The 24,480-nt window shown below is 40.8% G+C and overlaps 1 protein-coding gene across 2 annotated transcripts in view; it reads left to right on the top strand.

Moving 5' to 3' along the window:
• dhh (desert hedgehog signaling molecule) overlaps positions 1 to 24,480 on the top strand; it is a 109,596-nt gene that overhangs the window by 17,866 nt on the left and 67,250 nt on the right. The window contains exon 1 of one of the 2 annotated variants that reach the window (XM_068024431.1): positions 17,482 to 17,526. The exons of the other annotated variant lie outside the window; for it this stretch is intronic. Within the exon in view, the coding sequence (XP_067880532.1) occupies positions 17,503 to 17,526 (24 nt within the window). The 5' untranslated portion in view covers positions 17,482 to 17,502. Of the gene's footprint in view, positions 1 to 17,481; positions 17,527 to 24,480 lie in introns of those variants that run through there. 2 annotated transcript variants of the gene reach the window in all.

Here is a 24,480-nt window from a genome sequence, read left to right as displayed (position 1 = left end):
AACTCAAGGGTTAAAATATTATTTCTTCCACCCTTTTGTTTTAATTCCTATGCATGTGTCTCAGCTATTTGCTTTCCCCCCAGTCTGAGTGATTTCTGTTCACTTATTTTGAATACAGTGGAGTACATGGCTAATTTTGTGATCCTGACGAGTCGTGCTTTCAGAGAATGTGGGTCAGTGATAGGGCTACAACATTGCAGCCTCAATCCTCCAATCCAAGCTCCCCCAAATACAATTTTCCCGATATTTTCATCCATTAGAAAGTAGGGTTAAGTTCATCTCTTTTTGTTTGTGAATTGCACCTGTTCATCAAACTGGTGGGTGCTGGATTTGTACCTCAACTTCAATAATCATGCCTGGCAGAAACCAGCCAAATGCCACATAAGTGCACTGATGGTGTATGGCTTCATACTTCTCAAGTAGCGAATAATGTTTACTTTCTTGTGAATCGTCCGTAAATAAAGTTGTGCAGTGAAGAAACCAGAAATGTTAATTAATGGCTACCTGCAAACCAAGGTTTTTTCCCTGTGACTTGATCCCCCTTCTTAATCAATTGAATGAAAAGCAGGATGATCTTTTCAGGCCTGGATGTGGATTGCTAAGCATTGGTTCAGAAACCCTTTGTAAGAGATTAGGGAGAAGCACCATGGCCTGAAGATAGCATCAAGGTAATGAAAAAATAAAACAAACTTCTGCTGGTTTTAGTATGGGCTGTAAGCACACACTTGAATATGACCATTTTAGGCATTCCAAACTGATGTATCAATTAGTATAGTCCTGTTCTGACACAGATATAATGGAGCAAAGATGTCCTATTGAAATTGGAGGTTTTAGAGAAGGGATCTCATTAAATTTTCTCTGTGCAAGACATGACTACACAAAATTGAATGCAGCTTTATGTAGTCTAGCTGAACTAATCATCATGCTTACTGAAGCCACTTATACAAAAAAAAAAGCATTCCTCTTCATAGGAACAGGAGTGGACTATTCAGCTCATCAAGTCTGCTCTGCCGTTCAATTAGATCATAGCTGATCTGCATCTCAGCTCCATTAACCCACCTTTTCTCCATATCTCTCAATACCTTTACCTAACAAAAATCTATCTTAGTCTTGAAAGCTCCAATTGTCCCAGCATGCACAAATTTTTCATAGAATCAGAGAAATTAATGGAAGGAGGCCATTTGGCCCATCATGTCTGCGCGAGCTTACAAGTAGCCATCCAGCCGAATCCCACTTTCCAGCTCTTCATCCGTAGTCTTGTCGATTACAACACTTCAGGTGCATATCCAATTACTTTCTAAATGTTGTGAGGTTTTCTGCTTCTACCACCCTTTCAGACAGTGTGTTCCAGATCCTCACCACCCTCTGGGTGAAAAGATTTCCCCTCGGATCCCCTCTAAACCTTTTTTTTAATTCATTCATGGGATGTGGGCATCGCTGGCTAGGCCAGCATTTATTGTCCATCCCTAATTGCCCTTGAGAAGATGGTGGTGAGCTGCCTTCTTGAACCGCTGCAGTCCATGTGAGGTAGGTACACCCACAGTGCTGTTAGGAAGGGAGTTCCAGGATTTTGACCCAGCGACAGTGAAGGAACGGCGATATAGTTCCAAGTCAGGATGGTGTGTGACTTGGACAGGAACTTGCAGGTGGTGATGTTCCCATGAGCCTGCTGCTCTGGTCCTTCGAGGTGGTAGAGGTCGCGTGTTTGGTAGGTGCTGTCTAAGGAGCCTTGGTACGTTGCTGCAGTGCATCTTGTAGATGGTACACACTGCTGCCACTGTGCATCGGTGGTGGAGGGAGTGAATGTTAGTGGATGGTGTGCCAATCAAGCGGGCTGCTCTGTCCTGGATGGTGTCGAGCTTCTTGAGTGTTGTTGGAGCTGCACCCATCCAGGCAAGTGGAGAGTATTCCATCACACTCCTAACTTGTGCCTTGTAGATGGTGGACAGGCTTTGGGGAGTCAGGAGGTGAGTTACTCGCCGCAGGATTCCTAGCCTTTGACCTGCTCTTGTAGCCATGGTGTTTATATGGCTACTCCAGTTCAATTTCTGGTCAATGGTAGCCCCTGGGATGTTGATAGTGGGGAATTGAGCGATGGTAATGCCGTTGAATGTCAAGGGGAGATGGTCAGATTCTCTCTTGTTGGAGATGGTCATTGCCTGGCACTTGTGTGGCGCAAATGTTACTTGCCACTTATCAGCCCAAGCCTGGATATTGTCCAGGTCTTGCTGCATTTTTACCCGGACTGCTTCAGTATGTGAGGAGTTGTGAATGGTGCTGAACATTGTGCAATCATCAGCGAACATCCCCACTTCTAACCTTATGATTGAAGGAAGGTCATTGATGAAGCAGCTGAAGATGGTTGGGCCTAGGACACTACCCTGAGGAACTCCTGCAGCGATGTCCTAGAGCTCAGATGATTGACCTCCAACAACCACAGCCATCTTCCTTTGCACTAGGTATGACTCCAACCAGCAGAGTGTTTTCCCCCTGATTCCCATTGACTCCAGTTTTGCTGGGGCTCCTTGATGCCATACTCGGTCAAATGCTGCCTTGATGTCAAGGGCAGTCACTCTCACCTAACCTCTTGAGTTCAGCTCTTTTGTCCATGTTTGAACCACGGCTGTAATGAGGTCAGGAGCTGAGTGGCCCTGGCGGAACCCAAACTGAGCATCATTGAGCAGGTTATTGCCATGTAAGTGCTGCTTGATGGCACTGTTGATGACACCTTCCATCACTTTACTGATGATTGAGAGTAGGCTGATGGGGCGGTAATTGGCCGGGTTGGACTTGTCCTGCTTTTTGTGTACAGGACATACCTGGGCAATTTTCCACATTGCCGGGTAGATGCCAGTGTTGTAACTGTACTGGAACAGCTTGGCTAGGGGGGGGCGGCAAGTTCTGGAGCACAGGTCCACAGTACTATTGCCGGAATATTGTCAGGACCCATAGCCTTTGCAGTATCCAGTGCCTTCAGTCGTTTCTTGATATCACGCGGAGTGAATCAAATTGGCTGAAGTCTGGCATCTGTAATGCTGGGGACTTCAGGAGGGGGCCGAGATGGATCACCAACTCGCCACTTCTGGCTGAAGATTGTTGCAAATGCTTCTGCCTTATCTTCTACCTCCGACCTCTTTCCTTAAATCTATGCCCCCCGGTTATGGATCCCTCAACCAAGGAGAATAGGGCCTTCCTATCCACTCTATCTAAACCCCTCATAATCTGATAAACTTCAATTAGCTCTTCCCTCAGCCTCCACTGTTCCAAAGAAAACAACCCTAGCCTATTCAATCTTTTTTCATAACTAAAATTCTCCAGTCCAAGCAACAACCTCGAAATTCTACTCTGTACCCTCACTAGTGCAATCACATCTTTCCTATAGTGCGGTGACCAGAACTGCATGCAGTACTCCAGCTGTGGCCTTCCTAGTGTTTTATACAGTTCCAGCATAACCTCCCAGCTCTAATATTTTATCTATGCCTCGGCTAACAAAGGCAGGTATCCCGTATACCTTTTTGACCACCTTATCTACCTGTCCAGCCACCTTCAGGGATTTGTGGACATGCACTCCAACGTCCCTCTGTTCCTCTATACTTCTCAGTATCCTACCATTTATTGTACATTCCCTTGCCTTGTTAACCTTCCCCAAATGTGTTATCCCACACTTCTCCAGATTGTACTCTATTTGCCACTGTTCTGCCCACCTGCAGTCTACAGCTTTCTTCTTCATTATCAACCACATGGCATAGTTTCAGATTTCCACTACCCTTTGTGTGAAGAAGTGCTTCCTGATTTCATTCCTGAATGGTCTAGTTCTAATTTTAAGATTGTATCCCCTTGTTCTTGATTCCCCCCACCACAGGAAATAGTTTTTCTATATCTACTCTATCAAATAACATTTTAACATTTTAAATACCTCAGTTAGATCACCCCTCAATCTTCTCTCCTCAGGTGAATACAATAAAAGTTTATGAAACTTGGCCTCATAGTTTAACCCTTTAAGCCCCGGTATCATTTGGTGAATCTGCACTGCATCTGCTCCAAGACCAATGTATCCTTCCTGAGGTGCGGTGGCCAGAACTGAACACACAACTCCAGATGGGGTTTGACCAAGGCTCTATAAAAGTGAAGCATAACTTCCTCCCTTTGTATTCCTGCCCCATTGAGATAAGCCTTTTTGATTTTTTTTTGTACCTGTCTACTTTGTGTCTACCTAAATGCTTTGTGTAGATGGCCGCCAAGCATTTCTGCCCATCTGCAGTCCTTAGTTTCTCACCATTTAGAAAATATTCCAATTCATCTTTCTTGGGTTCAAAGTATATGACCTCACACTTGCCCACATTGGGATCAAATTGCCATCGGTTTGCCAACTTGCTTAAACTGTCGATGTCCTGTTGCAACTTTCTGCACTACTAACTGTCCCTCTTAACTTAGTGTCATAGTTAAGGAGGTGTAGGGGAGCACAAACCATCTGGTAACAAAATCCAAGCTACCTTCTTCTGAATTGTAGAACAGATAACATTGGAATGTTTATTCTTTCACATTGGGTTTTGTAGCTCATTACATTCAAGGGCAATAGTGATTTGGAGAAATGTACTTAAGTAATTGCAAATGTACTTTCCGCTCTCTTCACGGATGATGGTGTAGGAGCCAGTGGAAATGACAGCAGCAATGTACATTATAGCACACATTTTCACAACTCACAATTACACTTCTTGTCAGCTCACAATCCAACATTTTGGGATTTACAGTAAGTGAGGGGCATGATGAACAACTAGCACAGAAGAATGTGAGAAAAGGGCGGACAAGGTGCGGACTGATGAGATGCCAACAAGTACAGGGTGAAGGCTCATCATGGTAGCTGCTCCTGCTTGAGGTCAGTGTTCCTGCATTCCAACAGAGGCTATTCAACAATGGACAATGTAGAGTAAGATTAAATTTAGTAACGTTTTCTCCACACAGTTATGCTGGATCAACTGGGCTCTTAAAAGTCGATAAGCCTTTCTCTGCTAATTTAATGTCAGTGCTGCTTCTACGTTTCCTCTGCCTCATGCTTGCACAAAGCTTCCTTGTGTTGGCATTGATGCTCCTTTTCTTCCCTTGTTGACGCTTAGTTTCCTTGTGCTTATGCTGTTCTTTTGCAGCCTCCAATTAAAGCACTTTTAATTAGTACACATGGTCCTTATTCTTTTTCCTTTGCTATCAGACCAGCCAATTCTAATCCTCAATTCACATTTTTCTGAGCTCTAATAATCATTGCTATTTTGCTATTTGCTTTGGGTAATTAACTTTCATTTTCATCTTTGAACACCTTGTTTGGTCTGCAGGTAATACTTAACTCACGTTTGCCACTGACTGTTACAATTTGGGCTTCTCCAACACTTCTTATTCATGCTAACAACAACAAAGCAGTTTTCCTGCTTTTGATGAATTGTGCACAAGACTAACAATTCCCCTTTTCTTGTGTACAATCTGGAAAGATGTGCTACCCAATTGTTGCAAAAGCCAGAAAAAAGGCATGCTGATAGACCATATATTGAAGGCTAAATAAAAAAAAAAATCAGGCTTATTACAAACCATAACTTCATGCAGAAGCAAAATAAATCAGCAGAAAAATAACAATAGAGAATCACATAGATACAGTACTTAACTTTCACTGATACTTAAACTGGTTTTCTGAAATAAAAAAAGGATAAATTTATTGGAGTCTTTTTTCAGTGCCCTGTATTTAGATTTTAAATTAACATAACATGGATCTTTCAGCTTCTTTCGTGTTCTGCCACACCAGTATAATGTGACTCCAGTTTGGTTAAGTGAACTGAAAACATAGCAAAAAGATGCATGAAATATGCTGGTTCCAGCCAGCTTCCAATGCTTCAGATCAATGTAGACCTTTCGCAGTAGGCAAATGTCTTTGAGGAAATCCCAAATACTTTCTCAACAGCCCATAATCAATATTAAAATTAATTTTATTATCCAGATGGAAAAGAAGTGGAAAGTACTCTGACTAAATAGTTACCAGTTCAAATTTGAAACAAAGCTTTTCGGAATTTTGTCTCGCCTGACATCTCCTTTTAAAGGCTGTAGCAATTACAGACACTTAGTTTACCTCTGTTCTTATCCAGCTTTGTATATTTACTTTACCCACAGTGTTTAATACAAGGACAAAGGAAATTCTATCACAAACAGCAGCCATGACTCCAATTTAAAGATCTCAGTAAACTAGCCTACCCACAATTTCATATGAGAAGATAAGTCAGGGCAACAACACTAGCATTGATGCTCCCTTTGAGCACGGCTCCTCACAATGAGTGCAAGATCAGTAAACTTACACTATAATAGACATATTTTATAACAATGCAGGGTGGAGCTTGTGTAACTCTTTCTACCCTTCCCATCCCAAGAGATGGTTACTTGTTGGTGTCACTTAAGTGGGACCAACAAGAGCCATTGTCAGACAACTGCATGAAATAATGCTGACTGGTCTATCTGGTTATTGCACTTCCCCAGACACATTCTGCTTCAGTATGCATACAGAGGCACAGGAGCAACCATGTGACAGAGATGTCAACGTAGCTGTGTCTTGCACAGCTGCATCTTATCCTGAGGTAGTTGATAGGTCCTATACCTCAACATTCCCTTTCTAAATTTTTTTCCATCATCCACAATGCAGTAGCCCACCCATTATCCAACCATCCACTTTTCACAGGAAACAAAGTATGCCTGAAAATCCAGAGCTTATCCTGATGTAAATATGCTTCCTTATCAGAAAAACTGCACCAAACTGTGATGTGCCCGTCATGCCCAAATGAAAAGGAGGTGTTTTGAACTTTTGAGGGTCTACTGTGTGAACCCAATATTCTCTCACTTGATCTTTATTTGCAGAATTGGTCCTTACAAGTTCAAATCAACCTCTCCATTTGGCAGCAAAGCCATATTAGGCACACAACCCAGTTTTGGGCTGTTCTTGTACCAAAGGTAAAGGCTTGCCTTTCAAAGAATGAATGCCAAGGGTACAGTTCAGGTGTGCACAATTATATTACATGACTTTACTTATTAAAATTCAAAGGCTTTGTACAATTTGTCATGTAAATGGGTAAATGACAATTTATTTATCTAACTGGGTTATTCATGCTCTCCCCAGAAGTTTACCTTATCTCTGCTTTCTACATTGAGAGTGTAGATCTGGCCTATGAAGAAAACACTGTACAATATCTCCTATACAACGTATTCATCTGCAGTTTAGTTGGGTCTGACATTAGGAACAGTGGTTTCACTTGTTAGTGTAGGCCAGACTTGACAGTGTAGGCCATTACTGACATCAAGGGTCACGTGTGAGAGTAGGGCTCAGGTTGAAAGTGACAGTGGCATTATTAGCTACATCCTGCTGAAAACAGCTCACCTCCAGAAGTGTTTCACTTAGACTGGGCAGATCTAACTAGATGAGAATATCACCGCCAATCTTTTCAATCTAGCTGAGTTCAATAAGCACATTGCAAACAATAGCAAGCAATTAACAAGCCCTTAACAATTTTTTCTCTCTGCTTTGGTTATTTACATCTCAGCATTATACATACAGAAAGAAGTAACTGATAGAAGTAAATAGCAGAAAATTTTCAAATAATATCAACATCCCTCATCAGTTTATGTACATTACTTTTTTTGTAATGGCTTACGTCACGAGAAAAATATATTCCATGTGTTTTACAACAGCTTACAGAATTAATAGTAAGATATCACTACATCATTTCCTAACTAAACCCTACCACAATAATGTAAACTGCTCTCATCTGGGGTGAGGGTATATAAAAACCATGACTCCTTAACTGAGCCACAGATCATAGTAGGATAATGATGTCATGGTAACCTATAAAAGTAAGCCCAGAGTACTCAGAGTCGAGGAGTAAGGAATAGGTGAGAAATATTCATAGTAATTTTTATGGTGGGATAGGACTGATCAGTTTGGTTTTCGAATTCTGCTGTTATCCAATTCTCCATTGGGGAAGGATAATTCTTCAAGATATCTGTTTCATAGCAGCAGTTTGTAAAAGCTGCTGTTTAAAGAATCCTTAAATATATTAAAATGAAGCTTTACTTACTGCCCCTTCCAACTGAGCATTCACAGGTTTCTGTTGGTAATGCTTTCTGCTGTAAGTATAACTTTCAGAAAGATGCAGACTGACTCCACAACTGAAGTGTTAAAGAAGAGCACAAAAAATTGTCCTCCTAGAATATTCTGAAGCACAATCAAAATTGGCTTTTATAAGGCTTAGAAGATGGCGACTATACGCTACTTGTCTGTAAAGGGCTAATTACAACTTATTTTTTTGCTAGAGTATAAAGGCACTTTTCAATGACAGCTGGTTATGACAGTGAAGAGCTGAGCCAGAGCAGTAGGATAATAATTTTCAATCACAGATATATGGTCTCCCCTCTGTGATCCTTGATCTGCCTACCACATAAACGATCAACATCTATTATTTTGCAATCAAACAAATTGCAACAAATTATTATATAAAAAAGTTATGTTTGAAGAAAATATTCAACTTTGTATCGGTAAAACATGAAAACAATTTGCTGGTTTGAACAGACAGGTTTTTAATCTCCAGGAATTGGAAGGGACAGATTTCAAAGGAAAAAGATCAGGGATACAGCAAGCTCTTTGGTACAACAACTGTCCATTTTCCACTATGTGATACTCACTTTCCTAGAGTATATTCAGAGAAAAAGATTTACACTGAGTTATGGAACACAATATAGTATGCAAAGGAATTAGGAAATGCAAACATTCAGACATTTTGGGCAACATAAATTTGATCCAAAACTGTTCGTAAATATCTCTGATAAAAATGTTTAATAATATATTAAAAAACACAGGTAGAGATTCATCTTGGTGACAGTGCAAAATGGGGGATGTAAAAGTATATATTAAAAAACTTGAATTATTAACCACACCGTCTCCATGAATATTCTGTCTTTGTAAAAATTATAGATGACTCCCAATGGGTTGAAAACAAACACACATTTAAATGGGATTTGTTGTAATCTAGGAAGGTACAAACTATTGCTAGTTTTAGATCCAAGAAGTAGTTCTGGAATAAATCTTAAAGGCATATGATATCTCACTGGTTGTTTGGGGTATTCGAGCAATATGTGGAACCATCTGGAACAGCCGTGGCTGTTTCCATAGCAATTCCTCTTTTATGATGACTGCAAGCCAGCAGCCAATCCCATTTCTCCAACGACATCACTAAACAATGCTAGCCAGCTTTGTGAGATACAGGATGACATCAGTACTCGGTGATTACACAGGCCCATATTTTCCTCACGGCTTTAAGGCCAACTAAGGAAAATAACTCATTGAAGAATTCACTGTTAGCTTTCAGGGCTGAAAAGCAAAATAGAAAAAACACAGTTAATCTTGTTAATGGCTCATTAATATCTCTAATGGCCTTGTTGAGGGAAAATTCCACGCAAGTTGCACTGATTTCCTCAAGCTGCAATGTTAACAAACTTTTCTTTCAGAATATCAGGTGAGACAAGACATTACTGTGGGAAGGAACAGCTCCAAACCACACCACACCCACCCCACCGACTACCATCCATGACCTCAACCCCACTACCTGTCATAAGCTCACAAACAGCTCTGACCTCCACCATGCTACTGGCTCTGAATTCAACCCGATAACTATCCTGTACTCAAACCTTGTGACAGCCTTCAACAGAAGTCCTATGACAAATGTCAAGGGAAACACCCTCTGTCACCCCACAAGCTTAAATGAATGAAGTTACTACCGACTTGTCGGCTGCTTAATTTCTGCCTGTTATTCATTCATTGATTCCCCTTATTTATGTGTTTTTGAAATTAACTATTTGCCTCCTTCCCTCCCCATCCCCCAAATTTATCGTTATCCTCTCCATTTAAGAATTAGTGACTTCTCAGATGTAGGCTCATTGGTGAGCTGGTCATCCTTCATTAAGTTATTTAGCAGTGTTGTTTCAGAAACATATGAACGAATGAAATCAATGAATGACTTGCATACAGAAATAATATAGTTGGTGAGTCAACTATAATTTCATTCACTACAATATGTGGGTTTTCACTGAGCAGTTCAGCTGATGGCTGTCGGTAGGAGTTTTCTTGAGAACTATTATGGGGCTTGAGCTCAAAGGTGGTAGCAGAGTTAATCTGATGAATTGTAGCAGAAGTGAGTAGAGAAGTGGAATAGGGTGAGAGTGCAGATGAGGGCTACACAATACATGAAGGAGAATTTATGTGTCCCAAGACAGTCAACCGAGATGTACAAAAATTCTTAACTGACACTAATTTATTTTTTCCTTATATTTTGCTGACTGCACTGCTAGAAATAATATTCTTCTCACTGCTCTCCCAGTTAAGCAAGTCAAGTGCGAAGCCCAGCATGATGATCAGTACATCCAGTTTGGCTGCTTTCTGCTGGGTGTCTTTAAAGATTTTGTTAGACACAACCTGACAATTAGGAGCACAGGTGAAAAAAAAATCAACCTCCATTTTAATCACACTGACATTTTTGATGTATAATACACATTTTCTAAATAGGTAAATATGCCATATGCCAGTAAGTTCATGAGGGAGAAAGGAATATGCCAGTAGGGTTAGATGAAGTAGGGTGGGAGGAAGCTTCTGTGGAGCATAAACACTGGTATAGATCAGTTGGGCTGAATAGCCTGTTTCTATGCTGTAATTCTATGCAAAAACCTGGTTTTCTTACTTGCATGCCAAAAAAACAATGTCACATGGCCTTTAAAGCTTCAGTGCCTCTTTCCTAATAATCATTCACAATTAAGTAAAACTTACTCAAACTGAGAATTGAGTAATTTCACAAACTGTACCATCAATAGCCTGATTACTGCAATAAAAGTTAGATTTAAAAAGAAAAAGAAAAATGGTTGTTCATTATATAGTAGACCCTGATTATCAGGATGTATCGGTGACCAAGAGGTGGAAGTTGTAGTATAAGGGTCTGAAAGGGTTAATGATTGAGACAGTGAGAGTAACCCCTCCCACTATAGTAGTGATGATGATGTAATAGTCACATGGGAAATAGGCTTGGAAGAAGTAAGAAGCATCATGAGAGGTGCTAGCAACACAGGCTTAAGGAGAGTGTATATAGTTGTGTAAATACAATAAACAAGTTATTATTTAGACATACACAGACTCTGAGAGTTCTGTGGACAAAGCTCAACCTAACATCTTAAACACTATCAACAATATATAACATGGTGGCAACAGTGAACACACCCAAAGAATATTGAAAGACCTAACCTCGTACAGTAGTGCCAAGAAGACTGCAGATCTCGTCAGGAGACTGCGAAGAGCTCCAGAGCTGCTCCATAGCCAAAGGAGGACACAAACAATTGGTGAATCGGTTGCACAGGCATTCAGGCTGCACCACAGAAGCGTGGTGACCTGTGAGAAGAATTCAGGTCCAGCGATCACACGTTGTGAGTCACAGAACCGAGCGACGGTCAGGGATTGGGTGAGAAACCTTTTGAAAAGGGTAGAAACATTGTCTAACGGCACAATTGGCAGGCGAATTGGGCAGAAAAGCCAATCCCTCACGAAGGGCTGGTCTGGAGTTGGCAGCCATTACTTGAGCACACCGCGAAGCTGAAGTGTGGGAACTCCTGAAAAGAGTGGGAACACCTCCATTAAAGCAATGAAAATTTCTAAATAGCGAGGGAACACCCTAAAGAGTTTACCAAAGGATGGATTCAAAATACACAATGCCTGAAAGCTTTCAGAATTTGGAAGAGCCCAATCAGATACAGAATTGGTTTATGTGGAGAAAAAGATTTCTAAAATTTAGAATAGCTTCTCAGCTACAAATCAAATCTGAAGCGGAGCAAGTAAATACTCTACTATACTCCATGGGTGCAATTGCTAACAATGTGATCATAAGACAAGGCATCAATGAGGGTCAGACAAGTTTGATGATGTTTTACAAGCCTCGGTAAATACTTCAATTTAAGAAGCAATAAGAAAGAGCAAAGTTTAATAAAAGGATCCAGAAGCTGGGTGAATCAATGGATGCTTTCATTATTGATTTGTACAGATTGGCTGAGGGATGTGAGTATGAAGAACTGACATCTGAGTTGATAAGGGACCCAATAGTAGTGGGAATAACTGACGAGGCTTTATCAGATCTCTTACAGTCAAAAGATGACCTCATCCTCGAGAAAGCAATTCAGATGATGCAGCAGGCAGAGATCCGAAGACAAAATAGAGCCATCCTGCGGACTGAAGAGAAGCCTTGGGTCAGAAAAAAATCCGATGACTGTACAGTTCCTGAAGCCCAGGATGGAAAAGCAATCTCCAGATAAGAAGGTACACTCAGGGAGGAAGGTGCATGACGCCGTGAAACCCTGCCAGCACTGTGGCGCCAAAAAGACCCACAGGCACGAACAGTGTCCTGAATGCTTTAAATGCAAAAAGACAGGCCATTTCGGAAAGATGTGCCAGAGCAAGACCCCTTCTACAAATATGCCAAACAAAAAGTCTTCCCACATAGACCTGTGAATGAAATGGAACAACATCCATTGGAAGATAAACCAGGAGACTTCCTAGGGGAGATTAATGATCCCAATCAGGCATTCTGGACAGCAGACATTTATGTCAATGGACATATACTAATTTCAAATTGGACACAGGTGCAAGCGTTAGTGTTGAAAGACCAAGAGCCGTGGCTGTCGACACATTGCTTGCAACTAACAAGTACTCAGCTACAACGTCTAGGAGGGGTTGAACTGAAGGTCAAGGGAAAGCTACAAGCAACACTCCAATACAGGGGAAGGCAGATAATGGAAACCCTGTACGTTCTGAAAAACCAAGAATTTTCTCAGTTAAGCAGAAAAACGTGCTAGACTTACATGTAATTAAAAAAGTGGATGAAATCAAACAGCCAGAGTCCAACAGTCGCTTTCAAGCAGACTTTCCAAAACTATCACCTTCAGAGCTGTTGATAGGAAATTGAGTTTTTAGCTTCCTCCTTATTCTATCCAAGAAACTACTTCCAGGGCTAGACGTCCAGGATTATCAAAGAGTTCAAGACAGAGAGAAGTCTTGCAGGATCAACAAGCTCACAATTACAATAAGAGATTTCATACCAGAAATCTACCCAGGTTGAAGGAAGGAGAAAAAGTATGGATACAAGACCTAGCAAGAGAAGGTGTAGCCATCCAGAGAGATGAAAATCAGCAGAGATCTTATTTAGTACATACTTCAGAAGGTACTAAAAGACAAAATAGGAGAAACCTTATCACTATTCCTCAGAAACAACAATCAGTTATATATATGAATAAACCAGATGGTGAAACCCAGAGACAACAAGATACTACAAACCTTAGTCAAGGACATCCAAGTCGTCGACCAACACTTCCGAGAAAGACAATTGATCTTCTGAGTCCGACAAGAACACTATCAGGGAGAATCGTGAATCCTCCTGACAGACTGAATCTGTGATGTCAGAGACTTGGGGGGAGATGGGGTAGTACGTAAAGTCAAAATGAATGAATGTATATATATCAAAAATATACATGGACAAAGACTTGGGGGGGGGGGGTGGTGGGGAGAGGTAGTAATAAGGGTCTGAAAGTAACCCCTCCCACTGTAGTAGTGATGATGATGTAATAGTCACATGAATAATAGGCTTGGAAGAAGCAAGAAAGATCATGAGAAGTGCTAGCAAGACAGGCTGAAGGAGAGTGTATATATTTGTGTAAATACAATAAACGAGTTATTATTTAGACATACACAGACTCTGAGAGTTCTGTAGACAAAGCTCGACCTAACATCTTAAACACTATCAACAATATACAACAGAAGTTTCAGAGATCTGTAGCAATATTTGGTCAAGCCAGTTCCTGGATGTACCTAATTCCCTGAGTTTGTGTCACGAGAAGAGTCATTGCTGAGCTTAATGATATTTGAAACTCTTGCTATATACTTATCTTGTGTTTGTGTTCATGTGTGTTTTGCAACAGTTGTAAATAAGAAGTTTTAAAGGGGTTAAAAAGGCAAATGATCAAAAATGGTGATTTTAATGACTGAAGTTCAAATGGGGTCAAAACTTTTATTTGGACATTGGTCCATTAAAAGGTCCAGAATTTATGGGAAACCCAATTTCAGCATCTCTCAAAGAGAAGTTTAAGTGGAGCATCAGAGTGTCAACTAACCAAGACTTATCTAATCAGTTGATTCAAATCCCACATAAACCACTTTTAAAAACCCCAGTTTAACTTCTCCTTCAAGTGCTTTGAAATCATTCCAAATGTAACTTTGAAGGAATCTGTTGTAATCCAGCAGTTTTCTAAAGGCTTCCTGTTTCAGATACTGAGACAAAAAACACTGGGCATTAACAAGCATTTGCTGCAGTCTTCACAAAGGCGTATTATTAGATTAACAGTGTGGAAAACTAGCAGGCACATTATAGGGTCTGAGGCCAAAAGGTTTTGTTTTTATTCATTTCCCTATTTCCCCTCCCTCCATTTTGTAAGAGATTTGCACCTGTTCATCTTACCATTTTTCAGCTGAGGGGGTGACCCTATGACTTGTTCCTAAGCCTCTGCCAGTACCACTTCCAGCTAAAGCAAATTGGCCCAGCTGTCATTTTCCCCCTGGAGGATGTGCTTCACCTCCACTCAATCCAATCCCATCTGAATGAATCCTCTGACCCTCCCATCCTCCTTCAGGGAGGGTGACTCGGCTTCACATGATACCTCCTGGACTACCCACAAGGTGAGTTCCTAATTTCAATCTGGGCTATCGCAGAACTCAAGTGCACACTCTGGAACTTGAACTGCAGAGAATGTCAATGGAGTAACATGCTAAGTGAAAATTATTGATTAAAATATGTTTTTAAAGAGGCTGTATGCTTCAGTAGGTTTGTCCTGGCGTACACTTGCTAAACTTGTATTATTGGAATGCCTAGCCATAATATTTTGCAGCAGCAGGATACATCCTTTTCTCAAAAATCTTAAAAATCTTTTTAAAATATACATAACAATGTAATGTTATAAGAGAACAATTGTAATTTAAAAAATATATACAAGTATCCTGTGGTACCACATGCATGACAGGACAGCCTAACTGATTCCAAAATGGCCATCAATAACTTGCATTTATATCGTGCCCTTATCATAGTAAAACATCCCAAGGTGCTTCACAGGAGCATGATCAAACAAAATTTGATATAGAGCCACATGAGAGGTTAGGACTGATGACCAAAAGCTTGGTCAAATAGATAGGTTCTAAGGAGTGCCTTAAAGGAGCAGAAAGAGGTATTGAGGCAGAGAGGTTTAGGGCCGCTTAGGGCCTAGGCAGCTGAAGGCATGGCCGTCAGTGATGGAACGATTAAAATTGGGAATGCACAATAGTCCACAGTTGGAGTTCTTGGAGGGTTGTAGGGCTGGAGGAGGTTATGGCGATAGGGAGGCGTGAAGCCACGGAGGGATTTGTAAACCAGGATGATAATTTTAAAATCGAGGCCTTCCCGGACCGGAAGCCGATCTAGGTCAGCGGGCATAGGGGTGATGGGTGAACGGAACTTGGTGCGAGTTAGGATACTCATGTTATTCAAGGGAGCTAAAGTTAATAACCGATTCATGCCACCACATAAAACATTTATAACATAGATTGCTGACGCATGATTTGAGCATTAATTAGCTTTAAGTTTTAAATAGTCATTTGGTAGTACAGAACTTGAGTACTGCTGAAAATAGAGAAATGTTGTCAAAGCTTTTCGTCTTGCACTCATCAGGACATTTCGCAAGAATACCAATGTAAGGGAAAGCAATAGATTTATTCTGTATGAGAAGAGAGTGCTGATTGGTTGGCAAGTGGACTCTGATTGGTAGAGGCATTGCCATGGAGAATACATCAGTTTATGGTGACTGACAGTTAACTGCCAAGCTTTGTTTGAAATTTAAACCAGGCAGCTTGACTCTGATTGGTCAAGGCATTGCCCTCAGGAATGAACTAGCAAATGGCTGTTTTGATCTTATTTTGTCACAGTCCACTTTACGTTTTAGTTGGCTTTTGATATTATTATGCATTATCTTTTTTATCAAGGAAGGGTGACTTCATTTTATTATCGAAAGTAAAGATGCGGCATCAGCAATTATTGTCTAATGTTAGCTCCCTGCAAAATCAGCCAAAGCTGGTTAAAAACCACCCCTATCAAACTCAGCTCACGTCCCTGGCGTTACTGCACTTCTGATTCATACAAGTTTGCTTTTGTAAAAGTTTGAAAAGGGTCTTTGTGGGAAATGATGACTGGTGCTGTTTTTGTACATATTGGGAAAAGATTCAGAAATTCAGCATTCTCGTCTATCTTGCGAGCCAAGTCATTTGCTGGTGCTTTTGGGAAAGTCTCATTGTGTTTCTTTATTACCAAAGTTCAGCTTTTATGACAAAGGTATAAAACCGAACACAATAATCTGTAGAAAATGTATAAACAGCTGTGAGGCTGAATAACACAGAGGCAGGGAAGTGGGATACTGTTCTTGTTGGAATGCTTCTCTGTGCTGGTGGCCTGGGTTTAATAAGCATTAAATTAGTGTGAAAGGAGGCAGCTAATGAGCAACATGATCTGCCAGATTCGGAGTTAATCATTGACTTAAACACAAAAACCAACAGCCCCGGCACACGAGGAGGGAATTAGACACAGTAAAGGGGGAGAAACTGAGAGGATTACTGAGAGGCAGACAGAATGAGAAAGGGGGAACAACAGAAATAAAAGAGTGAGAAAGAATGTGTGTGTGAGGAAAATGAAAGGAACAGAGTGTGGAAAGGAGGAACAGAAAATATATAAAAATAATTTGAGAGATTAAGAGTGAAGGAATGAGGAAAGTTGATTCATGCAAGACAAGACCTTTGTTTCCGACTCAAAATTCAGATTTGTTCTGAAAATTAGTCTTTAACTGTGGCAAGAATAATTTTTATTGCTTCTGAACAGTATTTATCATTTTAAAATTGTGACTGAGGGTGAGGAAAGAAGTTAGGAAAATTTATTTGCACAGAAGATTGTTGGAGCATGGAATACTTCACCATAGGGAATTATTGAGGCAGAGACCATTGTTTTTTAAGGGACAATTGATAAATAATTGAAATAGAGGCTGTGGGGAGAGAATGGAGCAGTGGGATTAGTTTTGGATTGCTCTAGCAAAGAGCCAGCACAGACGCAATGTAAAATTGATAGTCTTAGTGATGGTGCAGATATGTGGTTGACAGCTCATCTCGGGGGTCAAATCTTACACCGAGGTCTGGTTCAGCCTCAGACAGTTGGCAAGGAGAGGGATGGTGTCGGTAGCTAGGGAGCAGAGTTTGTGGCAGTCAGCATTCCTGACTGTTATCGCACAACCCCTGCTGGAAGTGCATGTGTGGGCTACCTCAAGCACAGACTGGAGCATCAAACCTGAGACCTTCCTGGTTAGTATAGCCTTAACCAGCTGAACCACCACAGGATGACTGGAGCTTTTAGTAGAATGGTTAGTGTGTGTGTTTTTTTTTAACTGTTTGACTACTAGCAACAATCTTGTGTTTAATCATCTTGTCTTGTACAAATAAGCTCAATCTGACTGGGTTGGGAGCAACAATGACTTGTTGGTTATTAAAAATCATCACAGCTATTTGCCAGTTGGAGTCCTGCATGTTAAATCATGCATATTAGAGGATGGTCAGTCTTTTAACAGGACTGGATTGTCACGATTGTAAGAGATACAAATGAAGCAGGCCATTAGACCACTTTTAAAAAAAAAAAATCCGAATCCATTCTGACTCATGATCATTCCTAGTGTGAAGATGGATCTGAAGAAAGCGTTAAGCTTTTCCTTATACCTCTGTGTTCTTATGTTCTTGTGAAGTGCCTTGGGATGTTTTTCTATGTTAAAGGCATGATATAAATGTAAGTTGTTGTTAAATTTGTCTTTCATTGGTTTGTCCTACTGCCATGGTTTAATCTAAAGTTCTGGATTTCCCTTTTCAGTACTGCTTACTATCTTAGTTATAAAACCTTTACGAAAGGCAGAAAGGTTCACTGGACTGGTAAAAGGCGGCATTTTGCTTGTGGGGAAATTGTATTTTGCAGTAGTTTAGAACCGATGACATTTATCTGCACGGTCTGAGTTTGCATCCAGTCCAAATTGATGGTCTGAGAGTCTCCTTTCTTAGAGGGTTGTAAAGGACGGGTTGGGAAGGAGGGATAGTGACTGAGTTACGCGCACCTTCCAGGAATTAGGCATAAGAGCATCAGATGCAGATCCCTGAGAGCTGGTTACCTGTCAAATGATGTCAGTGCTAGGAATGGGGCATTTTGTCACCTTTGTACATGGTGTCAGCATCAAACGCATGCAAATTTATACGTGTTAGATAAGGGTAAAGTCCCTTTTTGCTGCCCCCAGCAATTTACCTCGACTCTTCCAATATCAGAAGAGCGATGCTTACCAATGCAAGGCCAATATTTAATTTCCTACACTCCCATCCTTATGACCTTTGTTATGCCACAAGTTTTGCCTATAATGGCATTCATTTGGTACACGTGTCAGTTTGGTTCAGTTGGCAGAACCCTTGCCAGAGTCCAAAGGTTTTGGGGTCAAGCCTCACTTCAGCACATAAAAGTATTACATATTACTACTGGGGCTACTGTCCTATGGTCAAGATGTTAAACAGGATCTCCACCTGCTGGTTCAGTGGATATTAAAGATTCCATGGTACTGTATAAAGAGTAGGGTGCTCTGGCCACCCAAGTGCCATTTAAAACAAATTGATTGTTCCTTCATTTCATTGCTGTTTGTTGGACCTTGCTATATGAATTATGGCTGTTGTGTTTGCTTACATAATAGCAGTCATTGCATTTCAAAGTAATTTATTGTATATGAAACACTTTGAGGTATTTTGATATGACAAGGTGCTATATAAATTAAAAAATTTCTTTCTTTATAAATATTATAGCAGCCAAGCCTCATTCCAATTTAATCAAGACCCACCCAATGAGGGTTGCCTGGCAGCAGGTTGCCATTGTTTAGTTTCAATCTGCACCCCAGAATCCATTGTGTGGTAGACAGATTTAACGTGTGTGGCTAGGTTACACTCACCTCTTACACCAGACGCTCTAATTTCTTCCAAAGTTCAGATGATTACTGCATCTATAAAAACATGTGACTCAATACATAAATGTTTGCGTGTGCGCAGTGGCTGCCTGTGTTTTGGAGGAAACCAGAACAGCTGCTATTGCGGCGAGTATAACCTAGGCAGCACAAATGAAGAGGAATTACTTGATACAACTTGCTTGCAATTGGCCAGTATAAGTGCATAATTGCAAATTATTAGCAGTTTTGTGCTGTGGACTCCAACTCATGGAAAACTGGGTGAGACTGCTCCAAACTTAGGCACTTCCATCGATCATTCTGGGCTGCATTTGAACCCATCAGGCAGAGGTGGTGTTGCTAATCTTCATGTTTCTCCACAACAACTGATAGTCCATAACTCATTGATAACAATAATATTTCCCATTGTTTCCTGTAATTATCATGGAGAGAACTAGAGGTCCCAACCGTCTCCCCCTACTGATCACATGCAAAACCACAATCATAGAAGGGAAAGGAGTAAATGAAGGTGCAAGCAGTATTTATTGGATCTGCAATTTTCATTGCCTTTCCGTACTTTCCAGGTTTTCTCCCTCTTCTCCTGAAGACATTGAATTGCCCTCCAGTACCTTGCCCGTTCTTCAGGTGTGGACCTTGACAAGTAGTGTCAGAGGGATGTTTGACTATCTAGACATCACACCCAAAACACCTCCTTTCTTTCACCTAATGCCCACTTTTAATGAGGCTTCACTGGATAGTGATTTGCAGGAGAAACCCTGTTTTCTTTTCTCCCTCCATAGCTCAGGACATTAAGGCCAACAATGGAGTCACTAACACCATGAAATAGGCAACACAGCATAGATCAGGGTTTCCTCATCTGTATGGGTCAGTTCCATATGAGGTGGTGCATTTATGAATTCAGCCATTGAGGGTGCTCATTGCAAGAACCTTTAATTCATTTTGTGACATTAAACTGCATTATTCTCAGCTGTCATTTACCATAGGAGACTGAAAGAAAACTGTAGCTAAAACTTACATAATCAAATAAAAATTCCCTCAACATAATCAGTGCTCCCTTCACCATTATCACAAGTTGAGAGGTTTTTTTTAAATCCAAAACATAGAAATGGAAAAAGAAACAGTTGCCAAGTCTCATCTCACACAGCTGTCGAGTTCAGGACCATGGTTAAAGTGGTTAGAGCAATAAAAACTTAATGACATAATATAGCAAACATCGCACGTATTATCAATAACAAGCAATAGACAGGACTGATTAGAAGGGTTTCAATCTAATCTTGGAAGGGTCAGCTGCTGTTCATAAACCACTCAAGTTTTGTTCCCTTGATTTCTGATGCTATCTGAACCCCCTCAATTAGATTACAACCTTGTAATCCACTCGCTCCTGACTATCTATTATCCTGTATATAATAGAGACTGATTCAGGTGAAACCTCATAATCACAGATTACAATCAGTAGTCGGTTTTCATCCATGTCACAAGCCATCAGTTGTCTTTCCCCAATTCATTGCGCAATCAAAGGATATATACTGGATGTGGTTGGACATGAGTGCAAATATTATGCTTTGAATATAGAATTTTTAAAAATGCAAGAACAGTATGATTATATATATATATGTTTAAGCTCCTCAACCCTTAATCTCTCCAAGGTGTACACTGTATTATTTCACACATTAAGAATAGCTCCACCCTGAGGTACAGGAAGGCTAACGGTGCCTGTGGAAGCGTACCCCAATGTATGCACACCTTCTGGAGAGGAGGGGTTACAACAATGTAATTCTCTCGGTTGAAGTGGTTGCCTGGACACCTCACGTAGATTGCAACCTTTTCACTGTTATAATATTTGTAGGGTACTCCCTTCACTGCTTGAACCATTAAAGTTCAAATCACATGGCACAAATATCACCAGCTGAAGTGATATGATTGAAAACACAGGAACATAGGAGCAGGATTAGGCCATTCAGCCCATCGAGCCTGCTCCGCCATTCAATACGATCATGGCTGATCATCCACTTCAATGCCTTTTTCCCACACTATCTTCATATCCCCTTATGTCATTTGTATTTAGAAATCTGTCAATCTCTGCAGAAGTTTGTTGCCTGTTATTGTACTGACTCCCTCAACATGGCATCTGATTGGAACTGGAAACAGCACAAATGCTGTTCATGACCCCTGCCCTAGTTGGTGCTAAGCAACCTGTTGATTTCTGATCCTGAAAACAACAACCTAATGCCACCATTATGCCAACTCTTAGGAAGGATGGTGGAAATGCCAGTGTGAAGCTGTAGCACTAGCAAAAATAAAAGCTATCATTGATAGCGGCTGCTGCCACATATTAAGGAGAGTTTAGCTACTGTGGTGGCATTCATAAATCTTGTAGCGTTGAGCTTGTTCTGTCATTCGATTAGATCATGGCTGATTGATTATCTCAAATCCATTTACCCACCTTTGCTCCATATCCGTCACCTAACAAAAATCCATCGATCTCAGTCTTAAAAATTTCAATTCTCCCAGCATCCACAGCCTTTTGGGGGTCAGGATTCCAGATTTCTAATACCCTTTGTGTGAAAAAGTGCTTCCTGATTTCACTCCTAAATGGCCAACTAATTTTAAGATTGTGGCCCCTTGTTCTGGATTCCCCCACCAGAGGAAATAGTTTCTCTGTATTTACTTATTTTAAACACCTTAATTAGATTACATCAACCTACTAAACTTAGTGAAATACAAGCCAAGTTTATGCAAACTGTCCTCAACTTTATCCTTTAAAACCAGATATCATTATGGTGAATCTGCACTGTACCCCCTCCAAGCCCAATCTGTATTTTCTGAGGTTCAATGCACAAACCTGTACACAGTACTTCACAGTTCCTAGTTTTTCACCATTAAGAAAATATTCTGAAATAAAAACAGAAAGTGCTGGAAATACTCAGCAGGTCAGGCAGCATCTGTGGAGAGAGAAGCAGAGTTAACATTTCAGGTCTGTGACCTTTCATCAGAATATTCTGATTTGTCTTTCTCAGATGCATACAGGATGACCTTACACTTCTCTAAATTGAACCCTATTTGCCATAGTACACAAATGGAGATTAACATTGGTGGTATTAAAGACACACTTTGCGATGGGGATGCTACTTAGCAGCAAGCAACGGCAATAAAAAAATCCCCAATAATTCTGTCGACAACTGTTTTTATTTTTAAAAAGTCACTTTAGTGGTAGTGTTCTCCCACAGTGCTTGGGATTGACAGCAACTCTACAATTCATGGTATCATCAAAAGCATCTGCTCTTTATTTTATTGCATTGCCCAAATCCCTCCCATTTCCCCCTCCTCAATTATGCGCGCCCCTCCAATGGCTTGGTGGCTATACATACTGCATGGTGTGCCAAACAGTCCTGCAGACCAAGAAGGGCCAAGGTTGAACTTGACTGTGGTGCTTGCCACACTCAAACAGCCTGATGACACTGTCTCTAGGACTCTACATGACCACATGTGTGAGGTGCCAAAGAGTTGCTGGCACCCATGGAACTGTACCCCAGCAAAGGTCACCGTATTGGCTGAATGGCCTACTCCTGTTCCTGTGCTCCTATTCAGGAGAGATGGGAGAAAATTGGAACCTTTTTAAAATAATCAATCCAAACCCTTGGATTTCTACTGTTAATAAGTACAGAAATTATTTAATGAATGTGAAAAAGTTAGAACTTATGAAAGAAGGAAAATGAACTGCATTTTTTTTGCACTTTGTACAATTCAAATGAATGCCTGAAATTCTGGGCCATGCTCTGTGTTGTACAGATTCCGGCTCCATACAGAGCCCGAAGTACATCCTGAAACCCGTAATAGAACCACACTAGCCATTGCAAGCCAACCATTAAGTGTAATTTCACACACTGTGAATTTTTCACCAGTTGGAAGCAGCATTCCTATAGAGATACACGCACACAATGTTCTCCAGAAAAGCAAAGGGTCAGTGCTTTGCAGCCACCAGTACTAGAGAGGCTGCCATCTGTTTGTCCATGAGATACAAAAACTATTCTGTTTGTGGTTTGGCTTTAATATTAACGAGTTAGATATGTAGCATGTATAAATTTCAGTATCCCACAGACAGATGTATGGTATTCTATTTATGTCAAGAAGATGCTAGCAAATTTGAATGATTTATTAATAATTTTTTTCCTTCTGATTTATGATGGTGTACTGTTTTACAGACACAAAATTACCCTCTTGTACCTCAGCCAAATGGCCATCCTTTGTGTATGAGCCTGGACAGTGAGTGCTGACAGGCTATTCAACTGAAGTGCAAGCTCAAATCTGCCCTCATCCAATGTCCACACATGTGTATGCTCCAGCAGGGATCACTGAACATTGGATCAGGAGCGGGCATGGCAAAGCTCCAACTACTGTCCAGTTAAGGTCAGCTAACTCATCACAGACTGTTATGACCAGGTGAGGAAGGGGTCTCAAGCTCCCCTCTTGCCCCTTTCCTGGTTTGGCCATAACAGGGTTTATCTTTTAAAACACAGTGTTTTTAGCTTACCCCTTCAGTGAGCCCTTTGCTCACTGCCCTCCAATTGTAATTGCAAATGAACCAATCAGACAGGTTTTCTTGAGTTTAAGCAAGAAAGATGTGTTTATTAGCCTCATCACTCTAACTCAGTTAAAATTACTAAAATACGCGACGCAACCTCGCTAGCATGCATACGAAAGAAACACACACACAAATAGATATGGGGGGTGCGGTGGTTGAAGTAGAATTCATAATAAAGGGAATTCAGTTACTGGGTGGAAATGTCCTTGCTAAAAGTTTAAGTCTTGGAGTTCTCACTGGGGCCCAGTGCACAATGTTCAACTTGCTTCTCTGGTACCAGAAGGCTGAAGAAGAGCTCTGTCCTAAGCTGCTACCATGGGTCCCTGGGACTTTGCTGGACAGAGAGCTTCCTTCTCTTTGGTCTTCAAATTGCAGTCTGTTCCTTTCAGTGTGGCACAATTCAAACAGTCCCCAGTTTGACCAGCAGGTAAGTCATGTGACCATCTCTTTGTTTGAAATAGCAACTTCTTAGAGGGTTGCTGGACCTCAGAGTCTCCCAGACACTCAGCGGGGGATGGAGGTTTGTCTCTTACAAAGTCAATGGTTCTCAATGTCTTTTGATCATCACTATTGACAAAACCCATCTCTCTAATTGGATCAGGGAGCATTCCCATTGTCTCTCTATTTAACTGTCTCTCAGAATGCAAATGTGCAACCATGTTTTTAGCTGTTCAACCCTGTGGTCCTTTTAATCAAGTTATGTTCAATGTCCAGTAAAAAAGGTTCAAGTAGTGTTCCATATGACGAAATTAATA

The sequence above is a fragment of the Heterodontus francisci genome, chromosome X (genome assembly GCF_036365525.1).
Source record: "Heterodontus francisci isolate sHetFra1 chromosome X, sHetFra1.hap1, whole genome shotgun sequence".
Classification (NCBI taxonomy): domain Eukaryota; kingdom Metazoa; phylum Chordata; class Chondrichthyes; order Heterodontiformes; family Heterodontidae; genus Heterodontus; species Heterodontus francisci.
The sequence above is the reverse complement of the archived record's forward strand: the minus strand, read 5'-3'. Positions and strand labels throughout refer to the sequence as shown.